The 20733-nt window shown below is 45.2% G+C and overlaps 1 protein-coding gene across 3 annotated transcripts in view; it reads right to left on the bottom strand.

The window, feature by feature from the left end:
• Positions 1–13448: 13448 nt before the first annotated feature.
• The window catches only part of lmo3 (LIM domain only 3), a 47060-nt gene continuing 39775 nt past the window's right edge, over positions 13449–20733 (bottom strand). For all 3 annotated transcript variants that reach the window (XM_018755681.1, XM_018755680.2, XM_018755679.1), the window contains exons 3-4: positions 20439–20564; positions 13449–14752 (exon numbers count right to left, since the gene is read on the bottom strand). In XM_018755681.1, the coding sequence (XP_018611197.1) occupies positions 14647–14752; positions 20439–20564 (232 nt within the window). In that variant the 3' untranslated portion in view covers positions 13449–14646. The remainder of the gene's footprint in view (positions 14753–20438; positions 20565–20733) is intronic.

The raw sequence follows: 20733 nt of genomic DNA, 5'->3' as shown, positions 1-20733 counted from the left end.
AGATTATTATTACGCCTTTGAAAAGAAAAATACAGAAGACAGAGAATGTACAAGTGATATATAATTAAAATTGGACAGTATGTCATAAAATGACATTTCCTTACCCATATATTGTAAATAATTGAGACATCCTATTCTCTGATATATGCAGGAAGCAATACTATGAATAAAACATTCACTATGGTAGTCTTAGTTAATAGTCATATATATTATGCGTTCAGTGTAGCTAACATAGTTCATTTATTCTTATTTTAATGTGTACAATATCTTGTTTTCCAATGTACAATAAATTACTGTGAGGTTATTTTTCTTTTCGCTTGTTAAGACCATAACTGAAAAAGAAAGTCTTAGAACTTCAGATAAAAAATAACAGAAATTTAAAATAACGGGATACCAAAGACACTTTATCTTTACTATTTTATTCTTCTTCTTAATCTTTTATTTGGGCTTTTGCTGACTCTGGAATGATGGGATTTTATGATGGGATTTTATGTTTTTACTTGTACTTTTGTTCAAGATGGTGCATGGTGATGGTAGCTTGAGCAACGTAATTACATTTTTCTTATTTCCCTCCCACCCCTGTGCATGTTGTCTCTTGGACGTTACTGGTTATAGGAAAAAGAAGAAGAAGAAAAGACATCCTTGGTTGACTGAAAAAAAAGAACACAGAAAAAACAGAAATGTGTGAAGACAGACACCGCTAATCTCGGCCCGTACGTTCAGCCCAGGGCTTCATGTAGAAGCCGCCTAAAAAGATGAGCATCCCAGCACAAAAGTGCCCACCGGGGGGGAGCGGCACAATTTGTCTGGGCAGCGACTGGAGCTTTTGTGTGGGACACCTGAAAGAAGGTTCCTTTCTTGCCCGGGCCCGTTGCTCCCTTTTCTGTATGAGATCAATGACAAACTCCAAGACTAAATATCACAGTGGCGCGTTATCGGGAGCAGAGTCTCACAGCAAGGACGTGGAGCTGTCGGGCTGGTGATATCGCCGGAGCGCTCACAACACTGCCTCCTGCTCCTCAGGAACACCGCCACGTGGGTTTTCTGTTCGGGCAAAGTAATGACTTCATTCAGACTGGGACCCTAATTGAACCAGACCGAGGGAAGGACACTAAATCATTGTTCCTGCTCTGCTGTCATTTCCCTGTGCCACTGTCCGCAAATAAAACGTTGCCAACACTTGTTGTGGGAATGCTGTCGGCACATTGCGCTGCACCTTATCTTTGGTCTGAAGAACAGTATGCAGTAGGTCCTAGGCTTTAGCGCTGCTGCGGGCAACGGAGGATTTACCACCTGAGTATTACCAAGCGTCTCAAAAGCAAGTGATCGGTTTCATGCCGAATTTATTTGTTGTGCAGCATCAACACAATCGCTCCACCCCATTCGCAGAGAGTTGCTGTGGGAAGGCTGTCAAAGTGCTAATGTTTAAGACAAACGAAAGCAGGAGCATTTGATATTAGTCACCGAATGCTGCGAACTGATTTGATGGAAACGAAATAGCTGCGTCCGCTCGTCCTCCACAGAAATGTGCAAATAGCCAGTCTTTCAAGTGGAGCGACACAGACGTTTCCAAGCCGAACCGCATTCCAGCTTTTTAACATATCTTCTATAATGAGCAAGTGATCAAATTTGGATGGCCCCCTACAGCTTCATTTCATATCTGTTTCGAAATTGCTTCCATGGGGAGAAAGCAATATTACAAAAGAAGGCTCTTCATTCAAAGCAGAGACACATCTAAAAAGCAGCGCGGCTCAGGAAAGAGAGAGGTGTCAACTTGTTAACTGTATTTTGGAGTACGTGCTAAATTATGTGTCTGTTAAAATGTCAGTCACGTTGTGTCATCACGTTGTGTCGCCTCTTTGCATCCTGTTGGACCTACGGGGGTTTGCGTTGCGCTCCACTGTGTCCAGCAACACGTCCTGGCAGACCCACGGTGCCGCCCACCGGTGACTCATGGCTGCTGCTCGCCCACAAACGCTTGAGGTCCGGGTCAGACATGAGAACGCTGTAAAAACATCGAGAACCTACGTGTAGCTCTTTCAGTATGGTGGCGAACACAAAGAGAGCGCACTGTTGTGCCATTCAGGATCACAGAGTCTGTTCGCGGAGGTCTGCAGCGGCTCATTATGGGCTCATTATTTAGTCTTCTTTTAGCAATTGATCAGTGCCGCTGAGAAAAACTGGGAAATCCTATCATGTGCTGCTGCATTTGCAGCATTGAAATAATCGTATTGGATACGGTAAAACAAAGGCCTTCGCTGTTATCAAAGTGTACGGAACACGGCGGGGCAGGTGAGAAATATGCCCGTGAATGCGGAACGATCGTGCTATTGGGCCGAAAAGGGCCCGGGTGCACAGGTAGGAGAGGGAGAGGGTCACACACAAGTAATTAAAACACCTCCATTGTTTGCTTCTCATTAAGAGCTTCATAAGAGCTTGTAGGGACAAAGTGGTTGTGAAGGTGGCTACGCAGGTCCTGCGCCTCCAGAGTACAGTGGCACCCCAGAAAGGTCTGTCTTTTTTTTTTTTTTTTTTATCGTCCCTGTCATTACATTAAAGCATTCACCACCGCGTGGCATTTAAGTGGCACTCTCTGATGAACCCATCAGCTGCTGCCTCCCAGCTCTGTGTACAGGGTTGCCAGACACGGCGCAAAGATGGGAAGGCTGTCAAGACATAGTGCTGCTGAAATGTTGCCAAAAAAAAGCACAGTGAAAGGGGTAATTTGCTGTCTATTGTCACTGCGTTGTCAAGAGGGGGCCTCCATGGTAGTGTCCAGGCTGATAAATGGTGGGGCCAACCTCTCTCTATATAAATCCCCTCTGTCAAACAACATACATGTTTTATTCGGCCTCCCTCCGCTGGCACAAGGTAATTCTTTAGTCGTGCCGTATGCGCACATCCCTATTTGTTACGCTGCGATATAAATACACCGCGAGTGCAATATTGTTCTCGGCTCTTTGTGCTGCCGTGTTTATGACTTTGCCGTGTAATGAGAGCGTAAAAAGTGGGATGCGTGAACACCCCACGGCGAACTGGTTCCCAGGCAACCCGCAGCTCTCCTATCATTAGGGTTCGAAGGGGCAGATGTTGAGGAGAGGTGGCGATGCCAGTCTCCCCCCGCCGACCATATGCCCCGCAAAGGGCATGGGGTTGGCACAGACGGGCGGTCATCCTGCCCCAATCATCAAGTGCGCCTAATTGAAAAGAAGTACAGATGGCGATGCTTCCATGTCCACGTCAGGAAGTATGCTGCTGCGACGGCGCCACGCCGTTTCTCTCACGGGACACAGAGAAAGGGAATGCGACCCAGTGTCACCGGTGACGGATTCTGGATCAACACAATCACCTCTACGTTTACGCTTATTCATGTAGCCGATGAGTTTCTCCAGTGCGACCGACAATGTCGAGCTCCCTCCAGTTATTTACCCATCTGTACAGCCGGGTTGGTTACCGTCACCTTCGGCAAAAGGGTCAGTTACGTGAAGCGTGCCTTCGCTCTCCTGCCCACAGAGTGCGTCCACTGTGCGTAACTGGTATTTTGGAAGGTTGCTGCAGCAGTTTTTTTTTTAAACAGCTAAGAAACAAAATTCACCCCTTGTCAACTGACAGAAGTCGAGGGAAAAATCTCTTTCTCGCCGAAACTCACCTATAGCAGTCTATCACAGGAAGTTTCAGAGGAAAAGAGAAAAAAGCGCAGCGCTGAGCAGACAACATCGACGGCGGAGACACCAGCCAAGCCTCCAATTGGTCTGCGCTTGTCCGCCAGCCTGCTTTTGACATGTGCTCCCCCTCCACCCCCATCCCCTCCCCAATTATTTTAGTGAAGTATTGATGGCCAGGTTTATTCCGGTAGCCTGACAGAGCAGGACTTTGCTCTGAAATAGCCCAGCTCAGATTGTAATCAGGGCCTGGAGATTGAGGGTGGGGGGGCCAGAGTCAAAGCGAAAGCTGAGCCATATTTAATGCTCTTATTTCTTTATTTTTTCTCCAGCCTTGGGAGGGGTGTCTGGGCCGCAGGGAGGCAGATTAATTTTTGACGATCTGATCGATAAGAGAGACTTTTTCTTCCCCCCACCCCCACCCCCCACACACCCCTCCCCGTCCTTCTGACACGGAGCGATCTAATTTGCTGTTTATCTTGTACTTATTGAGTTTTGAGCATTGTTAAATCGTACCTTTCAGCAGTTTAATTTTCGTCGCGTGAACCTGACATTCCTCTCAAGCGTGCCGGCACTTTTATTTCGCCGTCTCGGAAAAAGAGGAAGACATCTGCTGGGGTGATTAGAATCTCTCCCTCTCCCTCTCCCTCCTGCTCTCGCTGTTATTCTGCTCTCTCTCCTCCCCTCCCTCCAAGCTCTCTGCCTCTTCCTACATCACCATGGCTCAGGTTCTCCTATGAAATGCTGATGTGGATTCCCTCTTTTCCTCACCCCCACCCCCCCACCCTACCCTCCCTTAGGCTTTTCTTCTATCCCTCTTCCCTGTGGCAATAGATCAGATTATCTCCAGGGAAATCATTACTTGGCATCATTATTATACCCAACACTTTTATCTACTAGCCCTTGTTTCCTAACTCCATCGCTTGATTGAATATCAGGATGGGGAGGAAAGCCCTTAAACGCCGGGCCCAATAATTAACTCTCCGAGGCCCTGTTTTGATTAAGAGTTTTTAAGGTAATGACGAGTAATCCGGAGAGGGGGGCTCCCGCAATTTCAACAGCACAATAAGGATTTCGGCTCAGGTCTTAAGCAGCCAGTATGCGAGTTTAGCTTGGCCAACATCCTTATCTATCCTTGCATGTTAACTCTCTTGACAGTCTCAAACATTTCTGTAGATATAGCCCCACCCCCCTAACCCTCAGAAAGCTATTGGCTGCCTTTGGATCATCACACTTTATAGAAGAACAGACGCCACACACTGTCAATGGGACGCATTGCACGCCACCCACACTTTTCAACAGAAGGTGGAGGACAAAATCAATCTGTGCTGCCGAAAGCGGTACGTTCCCACACCACATCTCCACGACAATCTGATGTCACCGTCGAAGTAGATCTTGTATCAGTAATGGTCGACCGTAGTCTGTAAACCTGAAACCTGTGGCCTGTAAACCTGTTCAGCAGAGTGAGAGCGACTACCAGAAGCTCGTGTGCTATCATCATTCCGATGCCTGAGAATATGTGATTTCTAGCAGTCATTGCTTCATGTGGTTTCAAACTTTACGTATAAAATCATTTTGTAGTCATTTTTTGGTAGTGTTGCACTGGACAGTGCGAGCAGGCCTACTTTTCCTCATAGTTTGCTACATTTAAACAAGATTCGTGCATCCATGATTTATTTATACAGCATGAGGTTGTTTCACAGCCCTCTCTGGTGTGCAGGTGGAACAGGAGTGTTCAGATGTGCACCGTGCGCAGAGTGTGTGTGTGTGTGTATGAGTGCTTGTGCTACTGGAACGTCAGAGGCTAAAAAAGCTCCAGCAGGCCGAGGCATCATCGCCTGACCAGAGCTTCCTCAAGGTAGCCAGCAGCCTGTCTGCTTCGCAAGCTGCTCGTCAGACTAAACACCTTCCCTTTCTTCTCTCCTGCCCACATGCAGAACCCGCAGCGGTTTGGTCCCGGGTTCCGTGGTGAGTGGGTGTGCATTTCAATGCGAATCGGGTCCACGGGTCAGCACTGGAGGCGGGTGGGAAGTGGGAAGTGGGAAGTGGGGGGGTGGGGGGGGGGTGATGGAGGGATGTGTCTTCCTTCGCTTTGCCAGTGTAAACAAATGCATGGGAGTGGTAAGAAAAAGGGGATAGGAGACAGGACAGTTTCCCATTGTGTTTCAGACGTAGCCCGAGACAAAGCCTAACGAGTCCGGGTCACTGGTACATTGAGGAAACAAACGGTCAATGCACTTTTGCACTTTTGCACTTTTTTGGGGGGCCGAAAGCTCTATAAGCCGTGCCCTGGCAGACAACTGGCAAAGCAGCCTTTGTTTGCCCTCACGCCACGACCTGCGTGCCAAGCGCCCGCTTGAAAAAGCGACGAGAGCGGCCCGACGTGGGCCCTACCGCCCATCACGGCGGTTGCGGCAACAATGCAATAACAAGGCCACGGATCCTTAACGCTGGATGCATATTCCTCCGTTACCTCGATCAAAATGTCCTCTGATCATTTTTTAATGGCTCGGGATGACCTGTTGTCTAAAGAGTCTTCTGCTCGAGTCTGTCTTCCGGGCCCCCGGTCTGTCCTGCTACCTGACTGGGCTGTCTGCTGCCTATTAGGGGATTATAGATGTCTGCAGTGGGATGGAGGGCTGTAATTACAGCTCTGCGGTGCACTGTCAAGATCCCGATTTCAAAAGGAGGCTGTCGATCAGCCAGGCACGCCCGCCCGGTCTCCTGAGTGGTCATTAGAAACAGGTTTGCTGGAGCTATTGAGCGACCCGTCCTCGTCTCCGCCACGATTACGGGCCTGGCTCGCTCGTTTGTGTTCGAGGAGATTTGTCCTCAGCAGCGGCTGCTCTTGGCGGAAACCTGCCGCTATAGGCGCCACTGCTCCTGTGTACTGTGCCGGGGGGGTGGGGGAGGAGACAGGATTTTTAGGCCCATAACCCGAACTCTGCTTCTGTTCTTTGTTATCCCGCCAGTGTTTGGGACTAATTACTCCAGTGGCCTGGAGCTGGTAACCAGGGGCTGGGTCTGTCGCTTGGAGGACAGTGCAGGCAGAGCGGGCAGAGATGCATCCACCTTGTCCCCCCCAGCAGCCGAGTCTTAATCGAAGGAATCCAGGGGCCTCCACAGTAATTAATTGATATTCTGTTTTATTGTGTGCCATTGAGTTAATGAGCACTTTGTGCAAGATAACCCTCCCTGAACAAATACTTCCCAGGAGCGGCGTTGGGAGATTTTATTTTTACACAAACGGCACGCTTGTTAAAGAGGGTGGGGTGGGTGTAGTGCAGGGAGAACTCCACACACCGCAGACTGTAAATCTGTACTGTTTGATTATTTTTTATCACGCGTTTGTGTGTGTGTGTGTGTGTGTGTGTGTGTGCGTGTGTAGGGGGGCTCTGCCTTTGAACATCTCTTGGTCTGTAGTGCTCAATGGTGTAAAATGTTTAATTGCAGGGCAGTTGACGTGAAAACGGAGTATGACGAGAGGGGAGATGATCTAAATAACACACTTGTGTATGCTGCAAGGTGGCTGGATGTGTTGATGACAAGGAGTGTGTCAAGTCCCTCTTCAGATGAATTTACTTTCACATTCACTTTAAAGAAGGCAATATGGAAATGCTGTGTTTTAAACCTAGGTGGAGCTAATGTCTCATCCCTTTTAACAGATACGTCTCAAATGCCAAGCTTGAGCACCAACGAAAGGAAACGCTCACCAGCTCAGTCATTTCCAGCGCACACTAATATATTCATTGATCTCCTCAGGTAAAAAAATAGCTCTTCTTAGCTGTCAAAAATTAGATGATGTTCCTCAGAAATCCTTTCTTGCCTCCAAAATATTCCTATTGCATCGTGAACACATTACTGTTCTCCGAGATTTTGTGGACATTGAAGGTGCAGCAGCATCGTGTGTGAAGCAATGATTTTTTTTGTGCAGCGTTCTCATTTCGGAAATGCCATGCTTGCTCGATATTAGCTTCACCACCAGCCAGTCACACGAGTTATTACAAGGATGGGCTCTGAGGGGCATGTTCATATCTGTATTGAATGAAATCACACAAAACTTTATACACATTGGTGGAGAAACGCAGCACTAAGATTTATTCCACTGTAACCACAGAGCTGCGCTCACACATGAGAATGAAGAGCACAGATTGTTGATATCCATATTTTTATCCACTGAATGGTCTGCTTCATGCCTACAAGACTCTTGTATTCGTGGGTCACTGACCTTTTCTGATCATGCGAACAGAAACACTGTCACACATCCTTGTTCAGTGAATGCAGCTCAGCTAGAAAAAGTTTGGAAAATAATGTAAGAAAATCAAGTGTATGAGAAGCAGATGCTTTCATTGAGGTCTGCAAGTGTGGAAATTGTGGAAATGGGAATGTTGCACATGCAGGCCTAAGTATGTATGTGATGGTAACTGAAAGTTTAATTTAGGTAAAAATAAAATATTTAAAAAAAAAAGCAAAGCTCAGGTGATAAAACATACGGCTGAGAACATTTATGGTTTTTTTCTCAACTCGTGTTTTTCCCATGCTCTTATTCTGCTTCAGAAGTTCCCTGAAGCCAAAGCTGTCGGGCCTCTGCAGCGCGAACTGCGAACTCCTCATCTGGTACAGGTTACTACACCACTTCAAAAGGAAAACTTTAAAGGCCCAAACCACGAAATCTCCCACAAATCCTATCTCCTTGAATCATTTGCATCTTGCAATGCATATATAGCTTATTTGGGATAATAGCAGTCAGACTTTGCAGATTCCCCTGCGTCGATAACGTAAAATGCGTCCCGTAAATTGTAGATCAACGGGGATGGAGGCAGGATTTGAAAATGAGATGTATTTGTAGCAATTGATGGCATTTTAATAGTGTTTCTGGGAGACGTTTCATCTCTTTGATTGCTCTAATACTCTTCCATTTTCATTACTTGACTGTTAAATACCAGTGCATTTCAATATGTCACCATTTGCATTATTTGGTTGCTGCTGTGTCTAAATCTCTTTCGTTTCAGCCGCTTTGCTGTTGTTGCCGGACTGGGAGAGGTTGTACTGGAACATAGTGCTGTGCATAGCCTTCTGTAGTTTCCTCGAGAAATCCAACAAATCTTGTGATGATGATGATGATGGTGGTGGTGATGATGATGGAGCAAATTTGTAATCGATTGGACGCTACAACTTCCTTACATGGAAAGGTGCACAGCAACGCAGATAAATAATGTTTAAAAACAGTTGTAATGAACTAAAAATAAGGATACAGCCTCCTGGACAAAACCTGTCTTTGGACGCTTGCGGATCGATGACTCCAAGCAAACACTGAGGAGTATCCATCCCTTAGAGATGGACTTAAAAGCTTCTTTTTACAGTTTGAACATCGCAGTTTTAGCTGTCTCATTATGTTCATTCATTTTTTGCTTTTCCACCACTGGAGAAGAGATCATGTCAGAAATGACAAGCCATACCAGAGTATAAAATATCCACAGAGGTACAGGCTCTATAAATCATCATGGAGGGCTGGGTAATCTTTATAAAGAGCCCTTTCCACAGGGTGGCACATTCCAATCAGCCAAAAATACAAAAGTCCATTATCTGGGCAACAAACAGCTAATTCAACCTGATCCAGTAACACGAGTATATTTGTCATGGACCCATCTCCCTCGAAGGGCCTAAGGACAGAGTCATTAAAGCAGTGTTATCTGGTTCAGATAACATTGGTATGTCTGCAAAGATCATTATTTTTGCCCCTGGAGCCTTTGCCAAGCAGAGCACTGGGTTGCCACACACCCGATGTAAACTCTGGGGTCAGACGTGGAACGAGAGCTAAGTCGTTAGCAAAACACAGGCTGGCAGCTAATGTTTTTTCTGAGCGCTTTTAATGACCACTTCGCCAAAGAGCGAAGTTTCACTCATCCTTTGTGCTCGTGATGTAAGCTTCCTGCTGAGGGGATGCGTGACGTCGTTCGGGGGATCAAGTTAACGTTTCTTTTCCCCGAGTATGAGTCCTCTGAACACTCCCTGCATGTTCCCACTCCGATACTCGATAAATACAACGCGGAATTTGTGTTTCGCTCTGCAGCTCAGTTGCCCTTGGTGGATAAAGGTGCTTTGAGATTTCGCTTTTCAGACACACAAGATAAGTTAGAGGAGAACAAAGACTGCTGCTATATGCCAAGACTGTTGTGAAGGCTAAGTAGCTTTATTTATTTATAAAAAGGAAAAGATTTTTTTATAACGATGCTAGTTTAAATTCACTCTATTGTTCCAAATCCATAAAAATGTATACATGTTTACAGTTATTTACTATCTGCTGTGGTTCAGCAGTGACTTGAACTTTCTGACAGCACCTAGTAAAAGTGGCCTACAGCTGGTCTAAAGACAGTGACAGGATTCGATCCCAGATACCTACAGGGTCTGATCACTTGCTCTACCCCGACAGCAATTCTCTGCTCGGCCACCTCTGACAACTTAGTGGTCCCATACGTAGGAGATCCAAAATCAAGAATTTTACGGTCTTGGTTTTGGCTCTGGTGTGCAGGAATGAGCTCCCTCTCTCCCTCAGAGCTGCTGAATCTTTTCCAGCATTCAAGAAGGGTTTCAAAACACATATCTTTCAGATCCACTTCCCTCCCGATTTCCTAACAGCTCCGCAATTTTCCATCACCTGTCATAGTGATGTTGGTATTTCCAATCAGACTCAATTCGATAGGAAAGTATTAAATTGGACAGGAAAAACGGTGGTATCAGACATATCCTGGAATGAACCTGTTCCTGGAATGGCTGAGGGAGGTATGCAGCGCACAGGAGGCCAGTCCATCCCAGGGTAACCACAGACACAGTCACTCACCCTTTCATGCACTAAGGGCAATTCAGCAGAACTGCTTGTCTTCGGACTGTAAGAGGAAACCAGAGCATCTGGAGGAAGCCCACACAGATACGATGAGAACCTACGCCCCGAACAGCCCAGGTGCTGTGAGGTGGCAGCACTACCTGCTGCGCTGCCTTGCTGCCCCAGCAGACATATACATGCAGTAAATGTAAAATTCTTAGGCAAGTCCTTTCAGTGCCCTTTCCCACCAAGTTTTCTTTAAAATGATGGCCTTTGAATTTAAGTGAATTAATTTCATACATGTACATTAACCCCGTTTTAGGACACATTCTAATTTTCCTTTGCTGTTTTTTCATAACTTCTCCCTTAGCATATTGCTGTGATTTAATCCCTCCGATTTGGGGAACCCGTCCTACAAATAAGAAAACAGTGCAGCTCTTCCACCTAACAGTCAGCACGTTTCCTCAACCCTCACAGAAGAAACACGCAGTATGGGCCTATGTTTTGTAAGGAAGGTGCTCCATGGTGTTCGGTCATGGGATATCATCACTGGCTCGGTATCCTTTGTGATGTCCTTCCCCTGTAAATATGAGCATCGGCCCCAAGAGCCAGGAAACGCTAACCTGCAGTATCACATGGGTACCAGCATAACAGGCTTGGCCTCGACAGGGTTCAAACGTGCATCCTCAATAGCCACAACCTGCACAAGCTCCCGGGGACCAGCATTATCCAGAGTGAAGGCACAGATGATGATTTCCCATATCCCCAGGGCACGATGTCACTGTTGCATAGATGCACACGGTCACTGTGCTTTTCTACAAGTATGGCTACAGAGTGCATTACATCAAGTTACCGTAAATGGAAGGAGTACCTGCTACCTAGGGGCACCTCTGGAGGTGTAATATCAGCAGAGTGGGGAAGAGCGGTAGGCAAGGTGAGACATCCTCTGGAGGGTCCTGTGGAGCATGCATGAGTAGGTCATCCCAAGGGGATGGATTGTGGCAGATCTGCTGCGTCTACGCTCATACTGCGCTCTTTACGAGAGACCACCAGGCGCAAAGGGTCAGCGGACCGATTCCATTAAGTGGACATTTCAGCACAATGAATTTTAATAAGCTAAGACAAACTACATGGTCAAAACATCTCAAAATGGGCTTCACTCCAAGCCCATCATGTTCTTTAGCATTTAAATGATGTTTTCCTGTGTATTATTGCAATTATCTTAATTATTCTTTAGATATTAAGTTTAATGTTCTCAAATTGCAACACAATATTTTACTTCAGACCAATTCAGAAATTTAATGCGGATATAATAAAAAAAAATAAAAAGCAATACATGTCAGCTTTTAAAAGTACTTTTACAGTTGTGTCTTTTGAAATTTATGACACTTTCCACGGCCATTGTCAGACTGGAAATTTTCCCCAAACACTATGGTTGTTAGTAATGAGTTTTAATGGTAATATATATATACACACACAAACACACACTCACACGTGACGGACATTTAAAAATCCATATTTCTCACTAAAAATTCCATATCTATGCACACCCATATGGAATTTTAACTAAAGATTTTAATTTACTGGGTCTGTTCTCTTTTATGTGGTACTTTCTGCTCAGAAATGTCCCACAAGAACTTGCTTAACAACAGGCAAGAGTTTTTCTCATAATGATTTAAAATCATTGGGTCATAACCTAATATTATGCTTTCCCTGCATTCAGATGATATTAACAATAAGTGTCTTCCATTAGTGCCATAGTAATGTCTGTTAAGAGCTCAGATGCATGTGTCCTCCACAGCAAAGCTCGAAAGTGTCGTGATCAGTTAGAGTTTCCCTGGCATGTATGCAATTCATATTTGAGAAAAACAATGGCTTTGTATTCTTTCACACAACTCTGTCATTTGCATTTTCAGTGGGTGTGCAATAATAAATGCATAATAATGACATATTTTTCAGTTAATCAACGAGTTCATGATGACAAAAAACACTTTCCAGTGTGAGACTGATGTGTCCTGCCTTTGCTCTTGCAGCATCTACTGTATATTAAAGCCCAGTTTGGGTTTCAAGCAACATCGCCTGCATGTGTGATAACTGAGAAAATATGTTTGGAGTAAATGCCCTGCAGATCTTGTAAAAAATGCACAACTAATCTGGAAAAAGTGACCCAGTGGTTGTTGAACAAGTACATTTTATTTTGTCTTCAGGTCTCTTATACCTAAGTTCTCCAACAAGAGCCGTATGATTCTTGTGACCGCCGATTTCCTTGAGATGCAAAATGAGTGTGTGTTCAAGGGCAACAGTGTGTGTTTTAATTCAGCAACGAGCTCACCATAATACACCTTATGGGACTTTTCTGTTCAGGCCACATCATTGTTCTTGTCTTTTGGATTTATTTCACACACACACACACACACACACACACACACACACACACACACACATTGTCTGAACCGCTTGTCCCATACGAGGTCACGGGGAACCGGAGCCTACCCGGTAACACAGGGCGTAGGGCCAGAGGGGGAGGGGACACACCCAGGATGCGACGGATTTATTCCTCTTTCACAAAAATTTTAAAAATGATAAATGTGGATTAGATTGTTATGCCTGTAGCTGGGATGCTAAACGTCTCCATTTGGCCATTAATATAGCAGCATCGTTTGTATTGGAGTTTATTGACATGAGGGTTTAAAACAAAAAAAAAAACATTTTTTGTTGTGAAAAGAGGCCTCGGCTGAATTAAACTGTGGTGTAGTTGTCTTTTTTTCCATCTTTTACTAGAAATTGTCAGCTCTGTTAAAATACCCTGGTACATAAAGTGGACAGTGTACAAGAGACTAAATGATGACTGTCTCACGTGGGCTAAAAAGAATGAAATGACACAAATAGTAACACAATAAAACTGTATTACACTTGTGCTTAAAATTATTACAATACAGTATGTACAAGAGTAGTCCAAAAAAATAAACATTTCATGCTGTCTGACACATAAAAAGAAATCATTATACAATAGCAAGCAAAGAAACAAATTGTATATACAACTGCAATTCAAAGTGAGAATCAATTGGTCTTCAGATTTTGCAAAACGGTTGCCTGGTTTAGTATGTTATGAAAGTGACTCTTCGACATAGTGGTTTAAAGTCAAACCAAGTGGTCTGCGGGTTTAGCGGCGAATTGCTCCTTTAACCATAAGCAAAAGGTGACGCTACCCATTGGACCACAGGCGTACCGCGGTAATGCTAACCTGCGGCATGGGACAAGCCGTATCTTAAGGCAACCACATTCGCAAGCTGGTCTAATACTGACAATGTTGTTCTCAAGTGACATTCCAATAAGGCCTTCTGCTGCGAGGGACAGCAATTAAGCTCAAGTACCTGCAAACTTTTGATTGAAAGCATATCAGTTAAATACATTTATTAAACAAACTCTCATACTCTCTTTTCAGTCATTTGTGGAATACTTATAGATCATGAATTCCCAATGCAGAGAAATGACAGGCATAAAATTTGCTAAATAGGTAGACCCACACAATGAAAATTATGCCCCATCTAGTTAACGGCCAGGGCATCAGAATCCCGGTCCCAAATCTATGTCAGTTCAGAGCAGAGCAAGGAAAAAACTGTGTTGGGGGGACTGGGGAGGACAGGTACGAGAAACCCCTTTCAACCTGAGATCTTAAGGTGGCTCCATCTCACCGTTGTGATCACGCTTACATTAACATCTCCATTTGGTTTGAATCGTTCGTCCTTTTCCTCATCCCAAGAGGGTGCTGTCATCAGGGCTTACGGGGGTGTCCAACAGTGCTTGGGGTGCAGGGTGGGGTCCCCTGATAAGGCGTTGTTGGCACTGGGAGCCAGAGGGTGAAGGTGGTGAGAGATCATAGCCTGGGGTGGGTCAGGGAGATGCGGCGGGGAGTATTCCTTGAATAAAACATCCCACTCAGTCTAGTGTGACCTTATGGGGGGGGAGGGGGATCTTCGCCTGAATTGTGTCCAATTTCTACAGCCACTCTATACAGCAGATCCCCAAGGCAGGGGTTATGTACATATGGGGCGGATGATAAAAAGGTATTAGTGCTTTTGACATCTGATTGCAGGTCCTCTTTTGTAGTTACTTCTTCGTTGTCTGGGGTGGGGGGGGAGGTGGGTCGGAGGCTGGGCTTCAGCGGACCTGGGGCGCATATCCTTCCTTCATGAGGCCCTCCTCGTAGTCTGTCTGGCACAATATCATGTTGTTCTTCAGGAAGAATTTGTCTCCCACACAAAACCTGCAAAAAGCACAGAAAAAGAGAGAGAAACAACACATCAGGTTTAGTGCACAGGAAACGAACGTCTCTTCATTAGTATTGCGCTGCAGGCCTCCCCCACTGTCCAGCTCATTTGGACCCCCCCACGGTTCCCAGAGCTGCTACAAAGCACTACTCGAACATCCGAGACCTTTTGTTCCGTTTCAAAGTGGGCGAAAGTTGTACTTGACCTTTTCACCGCAGCCGAGTCGAGATTAAGTTTAACAGAATGCTCCTGACAACTTGTCCTAAGGGCTGCTTACCGTATTTGCAATACGAGTTCAACGAGGTCTGAGCGCGAGCGATATTGTTTACCTGGGGACGTCTGGCTTGCCTTTATTTGACTTTCCACAGCATCCACCTGAGGGAACTGGTTTGCGTTGCTGTGGGGGTGAGGTTTCAGCACGGCTCTGGCAGAGCGATACCTGAGCGCTACGATTCAGAGATTAAAGGCAATTATTTTCCCCCGTAGCTGGATTAAGAACCTCATTGCGGTAAAGCAGAGTGGACTGCATTCCCCTTGGCCTTGATGGGATAGCATTTATGAAGTGTTCCAGATATAACAAGATGAGAGGGCGTTTTGGGTGGAATGAGGATTTGACAACAGTATCTTGTCCATATTCAATGTCTAAAGGCGTTTATTCAGACATATGAGGACACTGCGAGTGCAGAACGTAGGTGAAGTGTTTTCCTTCTCAGCAGTAGAACTTTTTTTCACACGACTTAGCGCTCGATGCACCAGCGTCAGTCGTGTGCAAACTCTTGTCCGGATGGAGTAAGGATGCTGGTTGTTGACTCAGTGATTAACAAGAGGCATAGGTGCGCTTAACATAATGGTGTCATTCTCCCCAATAAAAAAGTCCTCTTTAAATGATACATGCTCCCTGAGAATCCATTAGTATCTGTCTTTGCTGACACGACGTGTCTCCCCTTCCACTCTCCGCTAATAGGATCCCGCTCCACTTATTTACTGCCTTTTTACCCCCTTTCTGCTCATGGTTATTGCCCCCTCTGCTTGCTTATTTCGTGCAGCTAAATTGTCTCCACACTGAGAAATGTCAACAGCATTTGAGATGTCTATGCATCTATCCTGACTGGGATATTATTTTCAGCCCATCAAAGCCCTTTAAAAAACACTGCTTGTGCACCACAGTTATTTTAAATAATCATTATGGTACACTATATGTGCACCTCAATTACTGTGAGTCAAATGTACTTGTATACAGATAAAATTAGCCTTTCAATTTTTGGTGATTTCTTTCCGTTTCTCCTTACGGTATGTTCAATTGTTTTGGACATGTTTTGGAGGCAATCATGTTTCTCTTCCCAGATCTGTCTCCTCAGGTGGTGTTTAGCATTTCACCACACCCCCCTTCCCCATTAAATGTTCCTCGCTGTACTTGCTACTTGCGCCCGGGCCAGTGCCGGGCAGCCGAATCGCGTACATATGGCAATGCCAGCTACTCACCTCGGAGGCACACTTCCTTTACTAGTCATTGCCTGCTCTCGCTAAATATCCAGGCACTTTTCACAAGCAGCACCAGATCGAATTACCATTTGAGAAAGGCAGAGTTAAAAAACAAGCTGCCCTTATGACACTGATCCTTAATTGTAGCAGCATGTTGTTTTTTGCTGTTGTTTTCTCTTCCTTTTTGCAGAATGCCACTGGGTAATGAAAACCACACGAGTACCACAATTATGAGTCTACAGTGTGACCATGGAGAGAGGGGGAGAGAGAGAGGGACACAAAGGAAAGGAGGGTGCTGGGATGACCGTGCGAGAACCTTTATCGCCGTCCCTGATGAAAGTAAAAAAGGTGCTACTGGAAGCGGCGATGGCCAGGTGAGCAGAGATATTGTCGCTCAGGATCCTCCGTGTAGATCTTTTGTTTCTGCATCCTTGAGCAAGAAGCCAAACAATGAGTGCTTCACCAGTACATGGTTAAATTAAATAATGAAAAGTAAACAAAATAACAAAATTATTTCACTTAAGAGTCCTCCCCAAGTGTTACTTTGTAGCACAGTAAAAACACTGTCCTACACTTCATTCTATTCTGCACTTTGAGACGAGTGCAAGCGGTGCCATATGATGCGAAGTTAGCCATCGGGTGAAATGGTCAGTAGCCACTGATGTGGTCGAGGCCGTTGCCAGTGTGGTGAACGGTGACGTGAACATGGTGACGATTCCAGGGATCCACAAATAGAGAATGTATATCCCACATGTCCTTCAAGGGGCCCAGAATACCTAGCTACTGCCCTGGATGCGGCCGTCGTCCTGTAATGTTCATCTGTTTGACTTTACACTGGAGTAATGTCTTGTGATACCACCGCAGCTACCGGTGACAGTCAGGATTTCTCTCTGTGCCGAACAAGGACCTCCAGCCCTAATTAATGGGCACAGGCCACGTACAGTAGGGACCAAGTTAATATGACACCTCTTGGGGCAGGGGAACTGCCAGCATTGCGTAGCCCAGGCCTCTGGACCAGGGCCAAGGCCAATTTGCGGCTGATTCTGAGGTGTCGGTCCCGGGAGGAGCGGCGCCAGCCCCGGCCAGCCGAGTCACTAGTTAGCCACGGTGACCTCCCGCGGCCTGTCGCCCAGCAGAGCGTCCCACAGACAGCGCTCCCGGGCCCTCGTCACTAGGAAATTGGGTCCACGGTGGCTTGATGATGAGGCTGGAAGACAAGCCATTGATTATCTGTCCCACGGGCTGATCTGTGGCTAAAGGGGTGACTCTGGTCTCATCTCGCCCTGTGGAGGGTCACGAGCTGGGTGGAACAACACTAGGAGGGGTGGGCCTGAAGGACCTCCTTTCTTCTTCAGCACTACGGAACGCGAGCGAGCCGGATCGGCCACATCGTGCGACTCCTCACTTGAAGTAGAGGAGGATAAGGTCATGCTTGGGGGATTCTTACTGGGTATCGGACTGAGCAGAAGTTGGAAGAATGGTGTTTGGGCTCCTTTATAGTTAGGCCAATATAGATAAAAACGGTCAAATATCAGCTGGTAGCAATAAGGTAAAAGTGCACTGCAAGGAATTCAAACGAAAGAATTCCTCCACAAACCCTCCACCGTCTGAACCAGATTTTTAATTCAGTTTTCTTTTCTTGTCAGAATGGCGCTTTAGTTTATTCCATAACAGAGTGAATGAAGCATAGTAAGTTTGTCCTGACATTCCAAGAGGATCACTGTATAGGTAAGGGAACCAAAATAAATTATTACATGTTTTAAGTATTTACCAACAAAGTGGCCCAGGCAATTGGTGTACCTACATATTTGATTGTAGCAATTTAACCTTCAAACACAGATGTCGGATGGAACTGACCCACGGAAACAGCACGTAATTACAGCCCAAGACCCCTGCGACCTCGCGCTGCCCGCTCTGTTTATCAGATAGCACATTTCTAATGATGCTCTGGAGAGAAATCTCTCTGCCAATTGTTAGATGGATTAGATTGCTTCGCTGAACGCCAGCACCTTTAATGTTTGGTGAGGCTGAAAGGCTTTCAAAAGGGAACGGCGCTCTGGCTTGGATGTACAAGTGATGAGATAGGAATGTGAGACAAAACAAGCACCCTGAGCTTTGTGTGGGTCTAAAGCGGTGCTCGAGGAGATCAAGAGGACGGTGGTGTCAGCCTACTGCGATGTACACTGTGCACTGCTGTCTCTCATAGGTCTGGAATTAAAAGGAAGCCAACAATAGTGGCTATAAAATGGGACTGGGCAGGACTACAACTATCAACAGCCGTTGGATTTTATACATTCATGTAGCGCTCAGGGTGTAAATGAATGAATAACACAAGTATTTTTGCAGGTTGAAGGTAGTTTGTAGGTTCGAGGTTGAAGGAGTACTGATCTTTCACGCAGGGCCACTTTGTCACAAGGTATGCAAGATGATAATAAACACTCATCAAACTTTTTTAGGTTATTAAAAATGTTCTCGAGGACAACAGTGCACCTCAAACAAGTCAAGATGAAATGAATGACTAGATAATCTTGCTTCTTTGCTAACAAACAAAATTCCACTCTGTCTGACAGCTGGGAAAAATTTGCATATCTCCTTATTGATGCACTTTCTTGAATCGTCATGTTTCACTACAAGGCAAGAAATGTTTAGTGCTTCTCTGCTGGGTTTTGATGGGATAAAGGCTCAACATATATATATATATATCCTTATTCAAAAGCGTAGGGGCAGTAAAATGCAAACATTTTCAGGTCAGCTGAGTGTTTTGAGCATAAAAAAGTCAACACACAGACACCTTGGGGAAAGTGGAGGAGAAACATATCGGTTGAGGAGCACAACTGAACTGTTTTGATGCGTTCCAGGGTGTTCTCAGGGTCTGTAACTGACCATGCGAACCAAAACATTTGTTGTGAACTATTTAAACACATACGATAAACTAGAAGTGACTGGAGAATAATCATATGTACTCTGAGCAGGATATTGAGAAACGAGATGTTTCCTCTGCAGTATGGCAGTTTCCATTGAAACTGAACAAAATTCAAGGTTAAGTGGTTTATTGAAAACATGGGTTTACTGCTTCATCTCAAAGAGCAGCACATGAAAAAAGAACAAGAAAGCGGTCTTTGTTTCTGTTTAAAAACATAAGGCATGGAAGTTTTGCTACATCGAATTTTGACCTTCACTTTAAAACGAAGCAAAGCTCTCGATGAATCCCAAGCTGCTGAAAATGTATACTGAGGCCTATTCATCTGCTGATGTGGAGACGTCACTCTCACCGATGGGTTTTTAAAACAACTCTCAAAAGAAAAAGTCAAAGAGCATCATCCGGTGGTTATAAACATTTTTAAGAAAAGACTTACATTTTTGTATTTTTTACACCTTTATTGGAATATGAAATCTTTTATTAAAAAAACTGGCAAGCAACTGGCAAGCTCCCTCTGTGTTTAATACCTTCACAGGAAACTATGGCTGTGGTCCAACGGGGGAGAAGGACTGGACCTTCTCCATCAATCTAAAGCCCATATCTGGAATAAATCTTGTGATAAGTGCATCTGAAGAGATGAAATTACCCTCAAAATACCTGCCCAAGTCTCAGGCGGCACTTTTTCATCCTGTCAGTACCCCTGAAGCCCTGTCCCTGTCTCCCTGATCAAGCCAGTCAACTGCCCATGAGAAATCAGAATCCATCCACACTTGGGGGGCTACCTTTACCCCTAGGAATAGCAGTCCATGGGACCTATATTTGACTACACCATGGAGAAGTTTCAGTAGAAATTCATAATAATATGAACTGTGCAATGGATTAAGCTCTTTAGGAAAACAGTACTAACTTCCATAATACACATTGACTGCAAAGTTAATCAATAACTAGTTGAAGTACATTTTTCCTTATTTATACTATGAATATGAGAAACTAATCTGGATTGAGCAGCACAGTCTCATCCTTCAAATGCAGTAATCCGCTCGATAAAATAATACTGATGTCAACAATCCATGAGGCCTCTACTTGGTACAGTTTCTACTTTATAGTAACAGAACTATGTATTGTCATGTCTTAAACCATTGAAAGGTTTCGTTATAAATGACCTTATGCAAATTATCACGATGAGTGTTGTGTCCTCTTTGGACGAAGCAGGTTAGAAAGATGCGGCCGACTACGTACTGTGGACTGTTCCCGAATCAGAAGTCCAGAGTCTCACTCACCTCTGATTGCAGAGCTGGCAGGCGAAGCAGTCCAAGTGGTAGACATTGTCTTTGGCCCTCATCACCATCTCAAAGGCAGGGATGAGCTTACTGCAAGCTGCGCAGTTCCCTGTCACGCCAAACAACCTGCAAAACACGGGCATGGATACACTGTCCATTAGGCAGGACCCTGGAATCCCTGAGCTCAGCCCCAGGGCTCCTTTGGGAAGGTCCATCATGTCTACCGACATGCTCACATTCGTGATATGTTCATTGCCAATTCCACGTTTGCCCACATAACAACAGCAAAACAGTC

Source organism: Scleropages formosus, chromosome 24 (genome assembly GCF_900964775.1).
Source record: "Scleropages formosus chromosome 24, fSclFor1.1, whole genome shotgun sequence".
Taxonomy (NCBI): Eukaryota; Metazoa; Chordata; class Actinopteri; order Osteoglossiformes; family Osteoglossidae; genus Scleropages; species Scleropages formosus.
The sequence above is the reverse complement of the archived record's forward strand: the minus strand, read 5'-3'. Positions and strand labels throughout refer to the sequence as shown.